The 17,794-nt window shown below is 41.6% G+C and overlaps 1 protein-coding gene across 1 annotated transcript; it reads left to right on the forward strand.

The window, feature by feature from the left end:
* Window positions 1-2,973: 2,973 nt before the first annotated feature.
* RBM15 (RNA binding motif protein 15) lies at window positions 2,974-9,810 on the forward strand. The gene has a single exon (XM_063297738.1). The coding sequence runs from the start codon at window positions 3,039-3,041 to the stop codon at window positions 5,868-5,870; it is 2,832 nt and encodes a 943-aa protein (XP_063153808.1). The 5' UTR covers window positions 2,974-3,038; the 3' UTR covers window positions 5,871-9,810.
* The last annotated feature ends 7,984 nt before the right edge of the window (window positions 9,811-17,794 follow it).

The following is a 17,794-nucleotide window of genomic DNA, read 5'->3' on the forward strand; positions in this document are numbered from 1 at the left end:
TCGATGGGTGTCCTTAGTGCATTTGAAACAGCTACCCTTTTTCCATGTACAGTCTTTAGGCTCTTCTTTCTCTTGGAATAGCTTTCATTGAGCAAAAGGCTTTCATTGGCCCAGAGCCCGGGTATTCCCCCCTGCTGCTTGTGCTCTGAGTTGCCTGCAAAATTGGTACTGGGTATTTTCGACCTCCCCAGCCAGGCAAATCCATTCTTTTAGGGTGGGGTGGTCTCCTCTGCAGAGCACCCATCTTAGGACCTCCAGCTGCAAGCCCCCTTTGAAATAATCAATCTTGGTGGTCTCCGACCAGTCCATAACTTTCCCTGCCAGGACTTTGAACTCCATGGCGTATTCTGCCACACAATTTGAGTTGAAATTTCTGCCAGGGGATATGCCATAGTGTCAAGGGTTTTCGACACATGCTGCATCATCACCTCTATGGCAGACATCCTCGCCTCCAGTCCACGAATCGCTTGCAGGGTCCCATCAGTGTCTGTCGCAGTTCCACGAGACCCCGGGCTCAACACCCTCACTTGTGCCTCCAAAGGTGGAGGTGCTCTCCCCTCCACCTCCTTGGCACCCAACTGCGAAGGTCCCATCTGTGGTTCTTCCAGTATCGCATCTGGAGTTTCGGGCTCTCTCACGAAGTCGAGGGTCAGGAGAGCACTCTTCAGCTTGGTAGCGTTGAGCCGGGTTTCCAGTTCACAGTCACTTTCCCTGCTCCCAGAGCTCTCTTCCAACTCTACTTTCTCTTCTTCCTCCTTGGTGTACAGCACCGTCCTCTCAGTCGAGGTTGAGGGCAATGGCTGTTTTGCCTTGGTTCTTCCATGTTTCGGCATTATTTCGTCAACTCTCAACTGAGTTACTTTCCCAGGAAGAGTTTTCAAACACAATTTGGATTCGCAGCTTAATGTCAGCACTAGACCATTCAAGCATTCACACAATGTACAGTCAGAAGCCTGGGATCCTTTAACTGTTTAATGAAGCGAAATGACTAGGACAGAGGTAAAGCTACGAATGGAGAATTCCCGCTAAACCATACATTTAAAACTACATTCCCTTGTTTGCCTCCCTTTCCCACGAAAGTATGCCACACCCCTTCCCATCCAGGTGGTGTTGCTGGTGTATCTCTAACGACTGGCCTTGATGTGAACCATCATAAATCTGTAGCCATAATAATGCAATTCACACTCCAACTTAACACCCCCTCCCATCCGGCAACAGAGAGTCTAACCCCTTGATAAGGAAGTGATGGAAGATGCTCCGATAAGGGGTTCTGTGAACCCTTTGATCGGAGGAATCTGACACCCCAGTTTTTTCAGCACCATTTTTGAAAGTTTGCCCTTGCCTTCTTTCTAGGGCTGAGAGTGAATAATTGGCCCAAAGTCACCCATATGGATTTATGCCTAAAGTGGGACTACACTCACCACCTCCCAGTTTCTAGCCTGGTGGCTCTAACCACTTCACCAAACTGGCTTTCACTTCCATACATTCCATTAATTTCAGCAAAAGTTCGTTAAAAAATGGCAAGCACTGCAGTACTTTACAAACTTGTTTATTTAAAATGGTAATTTTGAGAAAATTTGAAATGTGATTACAGTATAACAGCAACATTTTGTGCAGTTCTTAATAAAGGAGATTAACAAGTCAAGGTAGTTCTATAATTTAGACCCCTGTTGCTTTTCTGTTCTAAAATCAAACTTAGTTTCTGCAAATGCAGCAGAATGGCAATTGTACAAATAAATAAAATTAAGAAATTATTTCTAGGTTGTGGAATTACAAGTCCTGTTCCTTGAAGGATGAGTGAAGGACAGTATTGGCTCTGCAGTTCATTCTCTTTTTAGCGTGGCATTATTTTTTTTATTGTGAGCCTTTTAAGTCACCTGGTTTTTATTATTTGTAAATGCTGTCCTTGTTATGGCCATTGAATGGGATTTATGGATTTAATGAACGAGACTTCCGAGACCAGCAGCAAAACTGCTTTAATAAACCGAATAGCCCGGACCCTGCCTCAAAGACCCAGTTCTTCTATGAAGCCGTCAATGTGTAGCTGGACTTCGTTCCCAGTGCAGTGCTTTCAGTTTTCCTTGTTGGTTACTTTTATATTTTGATGTGCACTTTGTAAGCCTCCCAGAGTCGCTTGGCAACTAGGTGGACTTAGAAAACTAATTTGAAAATGCTCCGGATAGAAGCGCTTTGCTGTTTGGGCGGGGCTCCGGGTGAGAACAAGGCAGCCTCGTATTTCTTCCATTTCTTCTTTGCGACATCCCCTAAGCCAGCGTTTCTTAGCTTCAGCAACTTTTAAGATTGGTGGACTTCAACTCCCAGAATTCCCCCGCCAGCATTGGATGGGAAATGGAATGGCTAGCGTGGGAATTCTGGGAATTGAAGTCCACACATTTTAAAGTTCAGGAGGCTGAGAAACACTGTCTTAGGCTAACATCCGAAAACAGTCACGACATCCGAAAACAATCACGACATCCGTCCAACAGGTCCTTTCCCGCCTCAGCTAAAGAAGTCGACGCCGCGCCCTAACCCTAACTCGAACAAACGACCAACTGAGGCCACCGCTGCCCCGCCATCTCGTTCGTCTGTCAAACCCAAAGGGTTCCACGTGGTGTGAGCACTTTTGCGGAGGCTCAGACCGGCAGGGAGAGACTGAGGCCTTCAGCGAAAACCGTCTATGAGCACTTAGAGGGGGGAACAAAGAGCTGGGATTCCTGCTTCAGCCAATGGGATGGAGGTTCTGCCAATCCGGACCATTACTGCTCAAGAAATTGATGAGTGATTGGTTCATCATCCAACCGCCTAATGAAAGCAGCGTAGGAAGGCGGGATTTCCGTTTCCGCAGCTTTGCGCGTTTCAGATTCTATACTTTTCTTCACCGACAGGTCCTTTGTGCAATGAACGCGATGTGCTGCGATTAAACTGTCCAATACCTGGCGAGTGGGCGGAGTTCCAGGCTGCAGGAGATTCCAAGATGGCGGAGGGTGCGTGAGGCGCGATACTCCGCGCGCGATTCCCTCTTGCTGGCGCTTGCCGCCATGAAGGGCAAGGAGCGCTCGCCCGCCAAGGCCAAACGGTCCCGCGGTGGCGAGGATTCTTCTTTGGCGCGGAGCGAGCGAAGCAGTAAGAAGCCCAGCAACGGCGGTGGGAAATCTGCGGGCGGCGGCTCGGGTGAGGGCGGTGGCGGCAGTAGTCGGCGGAGCCTTCATTTGGAAAAGGCGAGTCGGGCCAGCAGCCGCGAGTATGAATCGGCCGCGCTGGGAGGCTCTGGGAGCGGCAGCAGCCGCCACGGCTACAGCGGGAGCAACAGCAGTAGCAAAAATGCGGAGTCCTCCTCGTCCTCGCGTGGCAGCAGCAGCCGCGGGGGCGGCGGCGATTCCCGCGCGCCCCCCTCCGACTCTGGCAGCAGCAGTGAGTACAAGACGCTGAAGATCAGCGAGCTGGGCTCGGCGCTGAGCGACGAGGCGATCGAAGACGGGCTCTTCCACGAGTTCAAGCGCTTCGGAGACGTCAGTGTCAAGATCAGCCGCCTTCCCCCGGGTACTGGGGCTGGCGACGAGCGGGTGGCCTTTGTCAATTTCCGCCGCCCTGAGGATGCCCGGGCTGCTAAGCATGCTCGCGGCCGCTTGGTCCTGTACCATCGGCCGCTGAAGATCGAGGCCGTTTATGTAGGCGGCAGCAGCGGAGGGGGAAGCAGCCGGCGACGCAGCAGCCGTTCCCCCGCCCTTTTGGACAAGGAGTCTCCCTATGGGGCCACAGCAGTGGGTGTGGCGGGGGCAGCACCTGCAACTATCAGGCACCCTGCTACTGGGGCTACTCAGAGGGCCCTCTCTCCTGCTGGGGGAGGGGCAGGCTTAGGGTACAGAGACTTCAGATTGCAGCAGCTTGCCCTGGGTCGTCTGCCCCCACCACCTCTGCCTCGGGAGCTGGAAAGAGAACGAGACTATAGTGGTTTCTATGATCGCGTAAGGCCTGCATACAGTCTGGATCGAGTTGCAGGAGTGGCAGCTGCTGCATTTCGTGGGGTTGGTAGTACAGGAACAGCCACTGAAGAAGAGATCAGTCCCGAAGATGACCAGAGAGCTAACCGCACCCTATTTCTGGGTAATTTGGATATATCAGTTACAGAGTCAGACCTTCGGAGGGCATTTGATCGCTTTGGGGTTATCACTGAAGTGGATATTAAGAGGCCAACCCGAGGTCAAACTAGCACATATGGGTTTCTTAAGTTTGAGAACTTGGATATGGCCCACCGAGCTAAGCTTGCCATGTCTGGGAAAGTGCTATTGCGTAATCCTATAAAAATTGGCTATGGTAAAGCAACCCCCACCACACGACTCTGGGTGGGTGGTCTGGGACCATGGGTACCATTGGCTGCTCTTGCCAGGGAGTTTGACCGCTTTGGTACTATTCGTACCATTGATTATCGTAAAGGTGACTCATGGGCCTACATCCAGTATGAGAGTTTGGATGCTGCGCAAGCTGCTTGTACCCACATGCGTGGTTTTCCTTTGGGTGGGCCAGACCGTCGCCTACGTGTGGACTTTGCTGACACTGAGCATCGGTATCAGCAGCCGTATTTGCAGCCATTGCCACTTCCACCCCCTGCTCACTATGAGCTGGTAGCAGAAACATCAGCCTTTGGAGCACATCGTGGAGCCCCACCAGATCCACTCCGTGGTGCTCGGGACAGAACTTCCCCACTGCTCTATGGAGATCGTGACAGAGACTTGTATGCTGAGACAGAATGGGTGCCTCCTCCACCTCCAGTTCGGGACCGAGGCAACCGAGCAACTGTCTATGATGCACTTGAAAGTCTGGAACGGCGTCGAGATGGTTGGTCTCTAGAAAGAACTCGTGGGGAAAGGGAGCTGGGTAGCAGTAATAGAGACCCACCTAGGAAGCGAAGGCTAGTGGAGGATGGGGGTCGACATTTGGACCGATCACCAGATAGTGAACGGTCATCTTCATCTCGCAAGCGTCACTGCCCTGCTGCAGCATCTCCTCAAGATCATAGTCCTGAAACAGGCTTGATTAGAGACCGCTATAGTACTGATACAGATCGGCCCTCTTCTCGCTTACTCTTGTTGGATCGTCCTTCCCCAGTCAGAGAGCCACGTAAGGGGAGTTTGGAGAGAGGCCAGAATGAGAAGCGGGAGCATAAGAGTTCAGTAGAAAGAGAAAGAAAACATCGCACGCTTGCATCTGCTGCCATCCAAGAGTGCAAGAGTCCAGCTAAAAAGGATGAGCATACTTCCGAAGGGAGCGGTAGCAGTGGATCTCGGCTGAAACCACCCCAAAAGCAGCAGCAGCAGGATGGAACCTCAAAGTCGGGGTCGTCTACCAAACTCTGCCTAGCCTGGCAAGGAATGCTTCTGTTGAAGAACAGCAACTTTCCATCAAACATGCACCTACTTCAAGGTGACCTCAGTGTAGCTAGCAATCTCCTGGTGGAAGGAACAACTGGCGGCAAAGTGGCCCAACTAAAGATCACACAGCGACTTCGTTTGGACCAGCCCAAGTTGGATGAAGTTACCCGCCGTATCAAAGTGGCAGGGCCCAACGGATATGCTATTCTCCTTGCTGTGCCTGGTACCACAGACAACCGTGCCTCATCTGGGGCTGGTGAAGCTAATACCACCTCTACCCAGCGGCCATTAAGAAACCTGGTGTCCTATCTTAAACAAAAACAGGCAGCTGGAGTGATAAGCCTCCCAGTAGGAGGCAACAAAGACAAAGAAAACAGTGGGGTCTTGCATGCTTTCCCCCCCTGTGATTTTTCTCAGCAGTTCCTGGATTCTACAGCCAAGGCCCTGGCTAAATCAGAGGATGACTATTTGGTCATGATCATTGTTCGTGGTGCATCTTAAAGCCCTAATGCTTTCTGTGCTCTATCCTGCTGCTTCATACAACTCCCCCTCCTCCAGTGTCTGCCAGGTGCTAAGCCTTAGCCAGCTCCCTAAGTATAATTTTAGATCTGTAGTTACTGTTATTTTCCCTTTATTTTCTATAAACTCTAGAGAGCAAATATATTAACTGTTCACTAGGCTACCCTCAGCTGTTTTGCTAGTGACAGTGTAGCAAGAAGGGATGGTCTGCTTTCACTAAAATATGAAACATTGAACAAGCTTGCCTCCCTCTTCTTTTTTTAGCTTTTAACTTGTCCTTGTTCATTTCACAACTTTAAAGTAGGTATAAAAACTCTTTGCTACACTTACATTCTAAATTGTCATACTTAAAACATTCATGGTTCATTCAGAGCCATATGCCTAAAAAGAGAGAATTGCCCACTGAGCCCTGCAGCTTCCATAAAAACTATAGTCTTGAATTCAGAATAATTCCTAGCTTACAAAATGTAAAACTGAGTTGAATTAATTCCTGGTTGAGTCCCCTGAGGCAGCTGATACTAAGCTTTCATGGTGCACTGTAGTTTTCTTCCACTTGGGTTTTCAGTTTTTTGGTTTTTTTTACCAAATTCAGAGAAATGCATACCCACAAAGAGTGCTCCTAACTGGTATTTTGCTTTGTTGATACTTTAAACTTGTATGCATTTAAGGGTTGTAGTTGTAATACATGATAAAAGCTGAGAGCTTTACTATAACCCATGAACATCTTGTATTCAAGAGGCAGGTGGTTACTTGTATCATTGTTCTTATTGCCCAATGCCAATTGTAATAGGCACAATGAATTCCAAAGTATAACTTGGAAATGCATCTTTCAAAGATGGCACTTAACTTTTTTTTAGAAGTTCTGCCACATAACCATTTCAATTATCATTTTATCCCTGTGGAAATAGAAAGGAATATTACCTGCTCAATATTTTTCAGGTAAAAATATTACCTGAAATAGGCATTATGCAAGGTTTTATAGTCTGGTTTGCACTGTTTTAATCTTGACACTTTTGCATTCATCTTGTATTTCTAAATGTTGGGGAAACAATTCAGTTTACTAAAAGAACATAATTTGTTTGAAAGCAAGACTTTAAAAGCAGTTGTTCAAAAAAAATACGTGATAAGGCTTAGGCAGAAAAAACCCAACAGTTTAAAGGTGTGGCTTTATTGCTTGATCTCTTCTCTGGTCCAGTATTTCTGTTAGTTTGCAAAGCCACTGTACAGTAACAAAGAATATTGTTTCTCATGTGGTGTAAACTGCTCAAGTATAAAGAAGTACAGTTAGTTGAAAAGTGGCTTAGTGAAACACTGCTCAGTGAAATAATATTGAGAAATGTGCTGTTCCTAAAGTCATTTTTTCAAGTGGAGCCTCGCTTCTGAAACTACTTTGCCCTTTCACTTTTTGATACTGTGGGTGCAGTAACCTAAATCCCACAATACCGAAATCATACAAATTGAAAATTGTTTTGTAATAAAAGAAACTTGGAACTATGAACTCAATTAAATTTCAGTAGCCACTATTATAGGCAAAGTCACTAAGACAGATTTATGTTGCCTATACTGTGTAACACAAATATTACTGGGTTATCCATATTATTGCATTTGTCAAATGCTGGTGGCATACATAATGAGTTCTCTTAGTGGATTGATTTGGAGAAGAAATTTGTTCTATGTTGAACTAACATATTAATTTAAAAGCCACCCTTGTACTTTTTGAAAATCTTTAAGGCCAGATTCAGAAATCAAACTTGTCAGCAATAGTGTGCATACTGATATACAATACTCTCCTTTGTTTAAAAAAAATCCTACAGAACTTGAATTTGAAGTAAACTGTTGGAACATACTGGCATTTTAGGCAACTTTTGGGAATTGGTGTTGGAAAAATCTACACCATGGATTTCTTTTTCTATTTTAAATGAAAATTATGTTCATTGCTTCTTGTCATGATTTGAACTGGGTAAAGGTTATATGAAATGGGCAGTTCAGTTTTTCCAAACCTTTAAGAGTTTTTGCTTTTAAAAAAAGAAGACAGTCCATTGATAGCTATAGAAAGAAAAAAAAATTTAGGAGTCCAATTTAGACTAAAATGATAACCAACATTGACATAGCACTTAGTTACAACTGCTATAGCATCTAATTATAGGCTTTTTGTTTGTTTGTATATGTGTTAGGACAATAGCAGTGCAATTTCTTCATTTCAGCCAACCTGCCAAAAGTTCAGCATAGCAAAAGTTAAGTTTTGCTACACATCTGTATAGAAAAAGAGGATTGTAGTCTTCTGTATATGGCATTATGAAGCTTTAGTAAGAGCAATGTGTATTTGAATGCTACACGTGTTCAGAAATTTGTTTCCGGAGTTACAACATTAGAATGGAGAATGTCTTTTCTTGAGAGTCACTTAATGCCACTTTTGTAGGGCTGGATAGGAAAATCTTAACTGGCTTGTCATTAGAATTTAAATTCTGTAATTGGAAACTTAAGGGACTGGGGGCTTCCCTTTACTGTTAGCCAGGGGCTATGCATCTTGACAGTTCATCATACCAGGTTGGCTGGCAGTGGAGCATGAATTTAAGGCTACCTCATTTACTGGGATCCACTTTTGTGTTTTATACAGTTGCTTCCCGTTTTGGATTGTTGAAGTTAGAACACTGGGAGGCAAGATTAGCATTTTTAAAGCTAATATATTTTGTGTGGGTCTTTTCTTCCCAAGATATATAAGGGGGAAAGGAAGAAACCTTCCTTAGGTAATTTAAGCAAGTAGTAGGAGTTTGACTATTTTTTAAGAGTAAATGAATGTAGGAATACATCTGAAAGGCCAGTCGTTTGATGAAAAATGGAAAAGTTAAAGGTAGCTGCTTAAGCATAAGAAAGAGTAATCCATGTAGGGTACCTGATTGAATGGCTTGGAAAATGAAGAAATCATTGTAAAATAATTTGATGTATGTTGATTTCCTTGCCTTCCATTTTTTCCCCTATAGAGTAAACAATATTAGCTATTCCAGCTATTCAGTCACTGAAGATACATATTTCCCATTATAGTATCCAAACTAAAGTATTTTGGAAAAACTAGGAAAATGCACACAGATGTGGGATGGAGAGATTCTGATGCATATTTTTAGCTAGTTTTCTCCAGTAACTAATGAGTCTGCAGCTGGAGATAACATAGCAATGTGAGTAAAATATACTTACAAACAGAATGCTAAATTTCATGTTCTTGTTTGGGTTGACTTTTTGAAAGTGAGAGAAATTGTGTGAATTGTGAAAATTCAGTTGATTTTTCTCCTGTATGTTTTTTTAAGCAGTACAGCTGAATTTTTTCAATCTGTACCCTATATTTTAACCTCCTGAACTACTGTCCGTGCATTTATATACAGATGTTAATTCATTTCAAAAGCTTTGTGCCAGTGAAGGGTGATTTGGTGCTTTCAGACATTACCTAGAACATTGAGTAATAGCCTTGTAGTTCTAACAGTTATCTGTAAATGTAGGGAGAAGACAGATCTGTTGTAAACATTTGTACTGAATAACCTCTTCTTTCCTCCTGAAAGCAAGGCTAGTGAAGTGCTGAAGACAACAAGGGATTCCAAACTCTAATGGACCTTTGCGAAGAAAAGCGTTGGCTTATGTGGAATTTACATGGGCCTCATGGAAGAAAGCTTATCTGTTTAGTATTTGTGCATTTTACTAAAATGGCAGCTTTAAAAGTTGTGTATCTGCTATTTGTGATGCCAATGCCCATGTTTTTAAGTGGAAAATTGACCTCTTTGCTTTGTGCTGTGTACACAAGATTTCTGCAAAAGTAAAGGAAAAAAAAACCTTTTTATGGCTCACACAGCTTAAAATAGCTGTCACTCAAAACATGCGCTCACAGTCGAGCTGATTTTGTTTCATTCTAAATAAATTGTTTCTTTTGAGGAAAGTGGTTTTTCTGCCTGGAAATGAATTGACTACAAACCTTTGACCCCTTTGTTTGCAGCTGTGGGGGTACTTTACTGCTGCTGCTGCTGCTCCTTCTCCTCGATCTGATAGTTGTGGGTCTCAGACAAGAAACAGGGAAACCTACGCTTTGATATTGACCATCCTGTTGTATCAGATCTGAAGAAATCTAGTCTGTTGTGTTGCTGTGTCCCCTTGTGTACAGTGAATGGGGATCAATGGCTGCTATCTCCTCACCTTTACGAGGAAATGGTGCTGTTGCTGGCATGCAAGAAGCAGGGAAAGCATCTTAAGTCTCAGAACAGTGTACAGATCTGGGACTTTGTTGATTTTGAAGAGCTGGAGTTCCTGAATTTTAAGTTCTTGATTTGTTTTGTTCACCTAACTTGTTTGGCCTTAGTTCTGGTTTTAATTTGAAGAAAGTTTGAAATTGCTTTGCATCTTGCTCATAACCTTTTCACCAAATTGAAAAAAAAAAAGAAAATAACTCATAAAAAATTAAATGGTAGCGCGTTTCCAGACACAGTTGAAGAGCTCCTCCACCTCCAGGGGCTTTTCTTCAGAGTTACGCAGTCCTGGGTGTAGTTCTGAATGGAAGAAGAGTTCCTGAGAGCTAGAGTGCTGTCATTTAAAACCTGTACCATTGGTATTGGTGCTCTTACTTGACCAATTTTGAAGCAAATGGTCTACACACCTTGGACGTGCATGCAGCCTTGATCGTTTTGTAGGTACCACTGCAAACTTTTAGTTTGTAGTACTGATGATATCAGGAGGAAAAAAAGTGGTGAAACTTTGACAAATGTGCTATATTTCCTGCATTTGGGGATCTTGAGCTTTGGAAAGCTGTTCCCACTGTGCAGGAGTACAACTCTTTGCTGCAGGAGACTTCGGGGCAGAGTTGACTACACATCACCAGAGATCAAGAGGAAGCGAACAGTGCTGCACCTGCATCGTGGCTGCAGAAACTGCATTTGTTTCCCAAGTCTCTTAGAATTAACTAGTTGCCATTTGACATGCAGATGGAAGACATCTTGAAATGCAAGCTTGCTCTGGTTGCCTTGAAATGCTTAACCTATTGTGGATAAAGAACACTAGCGCTGTCCTATATCCATGCAGGATGATTGCTAGGCAGCAGGTGCTTATCAACCAAGGATGCAACGATTGTGTTCTGCAAATTATGTGTTCCCATGGCAAACTGCTGTATAAAACTCTTAAACAGGTAAGGGGGTTTTAAGAGGTCAAACTGAATTGTAATTATAAGGAGTTGGGTTGACTGCTTTTAGGCTTTTCTCATTGTAGCCTTCCAAGTTCTTAGATTATTGGTTCTTACTAACTTTTACAATATCCCTCCCCCAATGCAATGAGGTTTAGTACTAATTTGAACATCATTTAATGTCACTTTCATATTGGTTTCTGACTTTTTTTTAATGATGCAAGTAGTTGTGAGGGCTGAACATTTATGATGACATTTCTGTTCAGTAAATTAGAACTAGCTAAGGGTTGTATCACATACAGTAATCTCTAACACGGTTCAGGGTATCTTTTCTCTGCAGGAAAAATAATGTGAAAAGGTGTGTGTGTATTTCTGGGTACATACATAGCAAAATAGACATAGATATATTTATGATGTGATTGGTCCCTTTCCTGTGTACAATTAAAGACAGTTGTATGTGAAGAGGTGGTCAGTTTTTAGATAATCCAGATTTTTTAAATGTAGATTTAGTTGATTGAGACCTGGTTAGAGATACAATCAATCTGCTTATGGAATGCTGGAGGATATTAGTGGAAAAGCTACTTGGTAGAAATAGCTATAGCTCTAAATTTTAGAATTTTCTAGATTGGCAAGTAACAAGTTCCCTGAAGTGTCATCTTGTATTGGAAGAAAACAGCTAATTTTAATAAATGGATGTAGAGGTGTGATTAAGTATCCTCTGTGATTGCAGTCTAAAGCATTTGTATTTCTAACAAAACAACCTTGTTCCTGCCTACTCAGAAGTAACTCATAGAAAATGGAATTTACTGATACCTATTTCTCCATAGAATTGCAGCTTAAAAGAATTTCTAATGAGGGAATGATAGAGTTGACTTAGCAAACAGAAGAAGATTCTTCAGATCAGTTAAATGAAATCAAAATACTTGATATATTTTCCCTTTTATTGTTTAACCCGGTATCTTTTAACTGCAGTGCATATGGTGCTGGGAAATGCTTTAATGGCTGTTCCATAATAGTGAGTTATTTCTTCACAGGATTGGTCAGCCCCTCTGGATTGATTAGAGGGACATCTTTATCTGAAAGGTAACTGTACTTTTTTCATAATAATGAAATGCTGCTTAAGTTGGCTTTGACTATGACATCAGAAGATAAAAAGATGGATTTAGTTGTGTAAGCTTTCAAAGCAGACTCAAGAAAATTGTGAAATCTGTATTTTTTATAGCTGTCTTAAAAATATTTTTAAATTAAGGTTGAGTAGCAGTTTGATTGGCATTTAATATATTAATTTTAGAAAATCTCATTGATTTCAACAGAGAAGAAAGTTATCTCTATCCCATTGAAATCAATGAAACTGAAAAATTTATTGACTATTAACTTTGGCTAATACATAACTTGTAGAGCTAAAGGCAGCTTTTAGTCATCAATCCAGATATTAGGGCTAGACAATTTTAAGACTTCAATCAGTGAGTATTTCATTAAAAAGGTAAATAATAAATCCAAACAAAATATTACTCTTCAATAAGGCATACTCTAAAAAGGTACACAAACCTCACATTCCTCCATTTTACTAGCTGAATTTTACACACTTATTTGTTCTTCTGACTTGTATGCCATAATAGGTATAACAGCATAAAGAAGATTTCGAAAAATACCTTTGCATTAAATCCTTGTAGAATTCATGTTTCTACATCAACATGAACATAAGGAAGCTACTCTGACTATACTTAATGTCACGATAAACCAAGATTTATTGTAATGTGCATGACTTTATGAAGCCTTGTGCTTATTTCTATTTCTTTTCCTCAAGAGAATAGGTTTGTATGGCTTTTAGTTTGATTGTAGTTAGCCACTGAAAGCTCTCGTGTTCACATTAATTACAGTAAATTAGAAAGCCAGCATCTTAACCTGTGGTTTGAAATGGCTTATTTTGGAAATAATTATAATTGATATTAAGCCAGAATCTCTAGTTCATATGAAACAAGAAGCTATGGTTAGCTAGACTAAAACTATAGTCATTCTTGTGACCACACGAAAGGAAGGGAGCAGGCATACTGTGGTTCATGTATGTCATGCAGTGGTTGACTTTGTGTCCCTAGTCTTTTTTTAGGCTGGCAAATGATGTTAAAGTTCTTCTGCACTAGTTTTAACAATGGATTTAAAATTTTCCTGTATCACTTTGTCCCAGGTACATTTAGATGAGGAAGTAAAATATCCTTCCTGAATGTAATATATAAAAATTGATCAGGAATTATGGCTGCTAATTGGCAGAAGTCAGACAGGAGACCACCAGGGAAATAGGGCTTCAGGCTAGACTGGGAATTCAAAATGCCTCCCAGAAGAAGGCAATGATACCTGTATGGTTGCTAGAAACTATGCAGTTAGTGGAAGTCAGGTTTGATTCAAGGATGTCTGTATATTTTTTACATCTTTAAAACAAATACTTCAGTTCTAGACTTAAGTACATTTAAATAAAATCCTCTGAAATCAGTGGGTCTTTATTCATGATTAATTTGAATCATATTGATTTCACTTAGTCTGGTCAAATGACTTAAATTTGGATCTAACTCTTGTCAGAATTGTTTCCAGTTAAAGGTTGCATTATGTGTAAAGTTTTGTTACACATAATGAAAGTATCCATATAGGGTTTGATACGTGACAAGGAAGTATTCATCACAGTGAGAATGCTGTAATCCTACCTACAGGTAGAATTTTTGAAAGGTATATGAGAAAGCAAGATCCTGAAGATTTCTGCTTTCATCAAAAAAAATGCTTAGCCATTATGGCAGTGAAAATGTATATGAATTTCAATAGAAATATGCATAAATACAACCTCCAGTGGTTGTAGAGTTGGATTTTTGTATCCTGGGTGGTAGCTTATGCCACATGAATAATTGAACTGGATTGAATTGTGCAAAACAAACAAAAAACTGTGTGTAAATTTTCACAGTCTAATTTGATTTTAGCGCAGAATACATAAGAGCTCTTCATTTAAAGCCAGTCACTATTTAGTATGGCAGATGAGGTTGGAATCAAATTAAAAATATGAAAAGAAGAACATTCCTTGCTTATATTCCTAAATTAAGTTTGTGTGCTTCTTGAATAGGTTGAACATTTCAGGCAAATCCCTGGTGTTTTCAAGCACGTTATTTACTAAGTTGCTGTTCCCAGGAGCCTGAATGATAATCTTGGTGTTAAGTCTTCAAACAAGTCAAGTGGAAATGCCTGCTTCTGCTAGGTTCTGGTGATGATAGACTATGATTATAAAGGACAGTAATGATGGAACTTAAATTCATGGAAGACATCATGGCAGTCACCTTTTGAGTGTAAAGAAGCACTCAGTGGTACTTATGAAGATGCCTTGCACAGTGTACTGTGTGTATTCATTTCTACTTTCCATCATGTTAATATATACTTGAGATAAATTTTAGTCATAAAGGTATATATAGAGCCAGTTTGGTCTAGTGGTTAAGGTGCTGGGCTAGAAACCAGGAGTCTGTGAGTTCTAGTCCCACCTTAGGCATGGAAGTCAGCTGGGTGACCTTGGGCCAGTCATTGTCTCTCAGCCCAACTCACCTCACAGGGTTGTTGTTTGGAAAATAGGAGGAGGGAGGAGTATTAGATATGTTCCCTGCCTTGAGTTATTTATAAAAATAATAAAGGTGGGATAAAAATCTATCAAATATTCATTTCTGAACGAATCTGGAATATTTGGGAAAATATATCAGATTTTGCAATATATTGTATATATTTTTTTGTCTTTGGGTCAGCCTTGCTTCATGGTCACCACATAGATATGTCCTTACATCTTCTAGGCAACATTTTCAGGAATGGTTTGCCCTTTCTTTCTTCCTAGGGCTGAGAGAAATGACTGGCCCAAAGTTACCAGTTGCCTTCTCCGCCTGAGGCAGGAGTAGAATTCAGGTTTGTCTGGTCCTAGTTCAGCATCTTAACCACCAGATCAAACTAGCTCTATGTAGATTCTATTAGCAACTTTATTGTTCATTTTCTGGGCCACCAGAGAGTTGATGAACAAAGTACCCTCACAGTTTTTGGAATAGAGTACAGTATTTATTTCAACTTATGTGCTGGCCACCAAGGTAAAAACAAAATAAACAGTAAACAAGATGGCGAATCCAGTCAGCAATAACAAACATATACCCAGCAAAGGGCTCCAACCCTCTAGCTTGGAACCTGGGACAAGAGACTGGTTTTTAAAGCCCTCCAGAACAGCATCAAAGTGGGAGCCACCTGGATCTCAGGAAACCCCATTCCAGTGGGCAGGTGCTGCAGCAGAGAAGGCATGCTTCCAGGGTCCTGTTAGATGGCACTGCCTAATCAAAGGAACCTGGAGTGCCCCAACCCTGTCAGGTTGAAATGCCCAGGCCGATACCACAGGAGATTGTTGGTTCCTCAAGTAACCTAGCCCTATACCATGCAGAACTTTATAAGCCGTAACCAGCACCTTGAATTGCACTCAGAAGCAGACTGGAAACCAGTGCAGCTTGCAAAGCAGAGGTACCACATGGGCATACCAAGGCATGCCCATCTCTGCCTGCAGCACTGGATTCTGGACCACTTGAAGCTTCCAGTGGGCTCTTCAGTGGCAGCCCCATGTAGAGCTCACTGCAGTAATCAAGCCATGAGGTGTTGAGGGCATGAATGACTATCTGAAGGGCCTCCCAGTCTAGGAATGGATGCAACTGATATGCCAGAGGAAGCTGTGCAAAGCCCTTCCTGGCCACAGCTGCCACCTACTCGTTGAGCAGGAGCTGTGAGTCCAAGACCCTCAAATTGCACACCACTTTCCACAATGGGGAAAGTGAATACAGAGTGAATACAAACTGAATGCAGGGTTCAGAGTGTTCTGCTTTTCAGATTAAATAGTAAAAAAAATGAGAGCATCTTCTGTGATCAGCCTAGTATATAAGGATGCAGCGTAGCAGAAGAGGTACTATATACTTTAATTCTCTAGGTTTCACACCTTGACATCATTTTAGCCAACTACATTTTAGACTTGCTGAGTTTATGAGAGTTTCTTGTCTTAGAGGATAAATGTCTTTTTTGGGTGGAGAAGGCAGTATTAACAGCCAACTGAGTTAGCTGTTGGAAGTGGAAGACAGCAGAGAGCACAGAAATGCATTTTGAGGGTATACCTCTTTAGTTCCTTTTTAAATCTGTGTTTAATTATTATGGTGGATAGTGATATCTTCTTTTTCTTTTGTGCCTAGCAGGACAAGCAGTGAACAAAATACCGAACATAATCATAAAGTTTTATTACAAAATTATTTAAAGAGTGGACTTAGGTATCTGGGCTGCAAAAATCTGAACAAGCAACAGTTAACATTAAAGAGTTAATACTTGATCTCTTTGCTGCTATCTAGTGATCGCCTGGATTATTGCAGACCTGATGTTGTGTCTCTGTGCTATGATACCAGATAGGACTCTCTAGTGACAGACAAGACTGGGGTCAGTAGAGCAGGAGCAGGATTGAAACATGATATGCCCTGGTCATAAAAGCATCAGTATTTCAAAAGTTTCTGATATGGAATATTTGTTTACAAGGGGAAAGATCCCAGACAATTAGGAATTCCATTAATATATTATACTGTCACCCACCAAAATTTTCTCAAATATTTTGGAAAGTTTCTCAAACATTGTTCTAGATAACTGCAGTAAGCCGAGGTGAGTATGCTAGGAGACCCTTTAATTCCTACTTTAAGTTGGATATTTTTTCTTGCAGCTTTGCCTACTGTATGCCAAACACTAGGAACTATTTTCTGCTGGCATGGAATTGAGTAATTTTAAACTATTGGTGTACAAGTTTTAAAGGCAGATTATCTTGAAGAAATGACAAGTATTGGTAAGATTACAGAACATCAGAGGAACATTTCTATTGATCTATTACATAAAATAACATACTGAATCTAAGACTTCAGCAAGGCTTATTATGGCATCCTTTGGTTATGTATTTACAGAAGAACTGGATGATTGTCTAGGGTTCAGTACTGGGTTAAGGCTAAGCTGCTACTTCAATTAAACCTGTGCTACTGTCTATAAACTATTTAGTGGAAGAAAGTTCTAATTAGTTGAATAAACAGGAACAACCATTCTGTACACTGTCTTATTCAGAAAAAGGAAAAATAAGTTTGGCTTGAAAGTTATTTTAAATATGATAGTAGTGATAGTTCTGGTATATTTTATTGAGTATAATTGGGAAGCATCTTGTTAGCTGGATTCATACCTGCCCTGGTTGGCAAATGTCAGTGAAAAGTTGAGCTTTTTGATACACTGAGTTCTAGCCATGGGTATCAGTAGTTACGGGATCATTCCCCAATCTGGTGCTATCCAGATGTGCCGGAATTCCCAGTCAGTATGGGATGCATATATCTGGAATGCACCATGTTGGGGATGTTTAGCCTAAGTACCAACTTTCAGATTTGTATTCTACCATTACTTTTTTCAGTATATTGTTACAAAGATGGTGTTTGATGACATCTACCATAGAGCCAAGCTTTTTTTTTTTTCTATTACCCAGGTAATTCAGTGTTGGTATTACCCCCAGCTAGGGAGGAGCAGTTGAGAAATTAATAGCACAGAATTAAAATGAATATGGATGGCCTCAAATTGTTATCTGGGTTGGAGCATGAGCTTGAGCTGATGTTGACTGTGTTGATGAGATTTATTCTGGATGGTGCAATGAACCATACAGTAATTTTTTGTGTAAGAATAGAGAATATGTATATTGATTCCATTT

The sequence above is a fragment of the Candoia aspera genome, chromosome 3 (assembly GCF_035149785.1).
Source record: "Candoia aspera isolate rCanAsp1 chromosome 3, rCanAsp1.hap2, whole genome shotgun sequence".
Taxonomy (NCBI): domain Eukaryota; kingdom Metazoa; phylum Chordata; class Lepidosauria; order Squamata; family Boidae; genus Candoia; species Candoia aspera.

Bases quoted from the DNA above. Each gene is read 5' to 3' on its own strand.
- RBM15 (XM_063297738.1), top strand. From the start codon at position 3,039: ATGAAGGGCAAGGAGCGCTCGCCCGCCAAGGCCAAACGGTCCCGCGGT.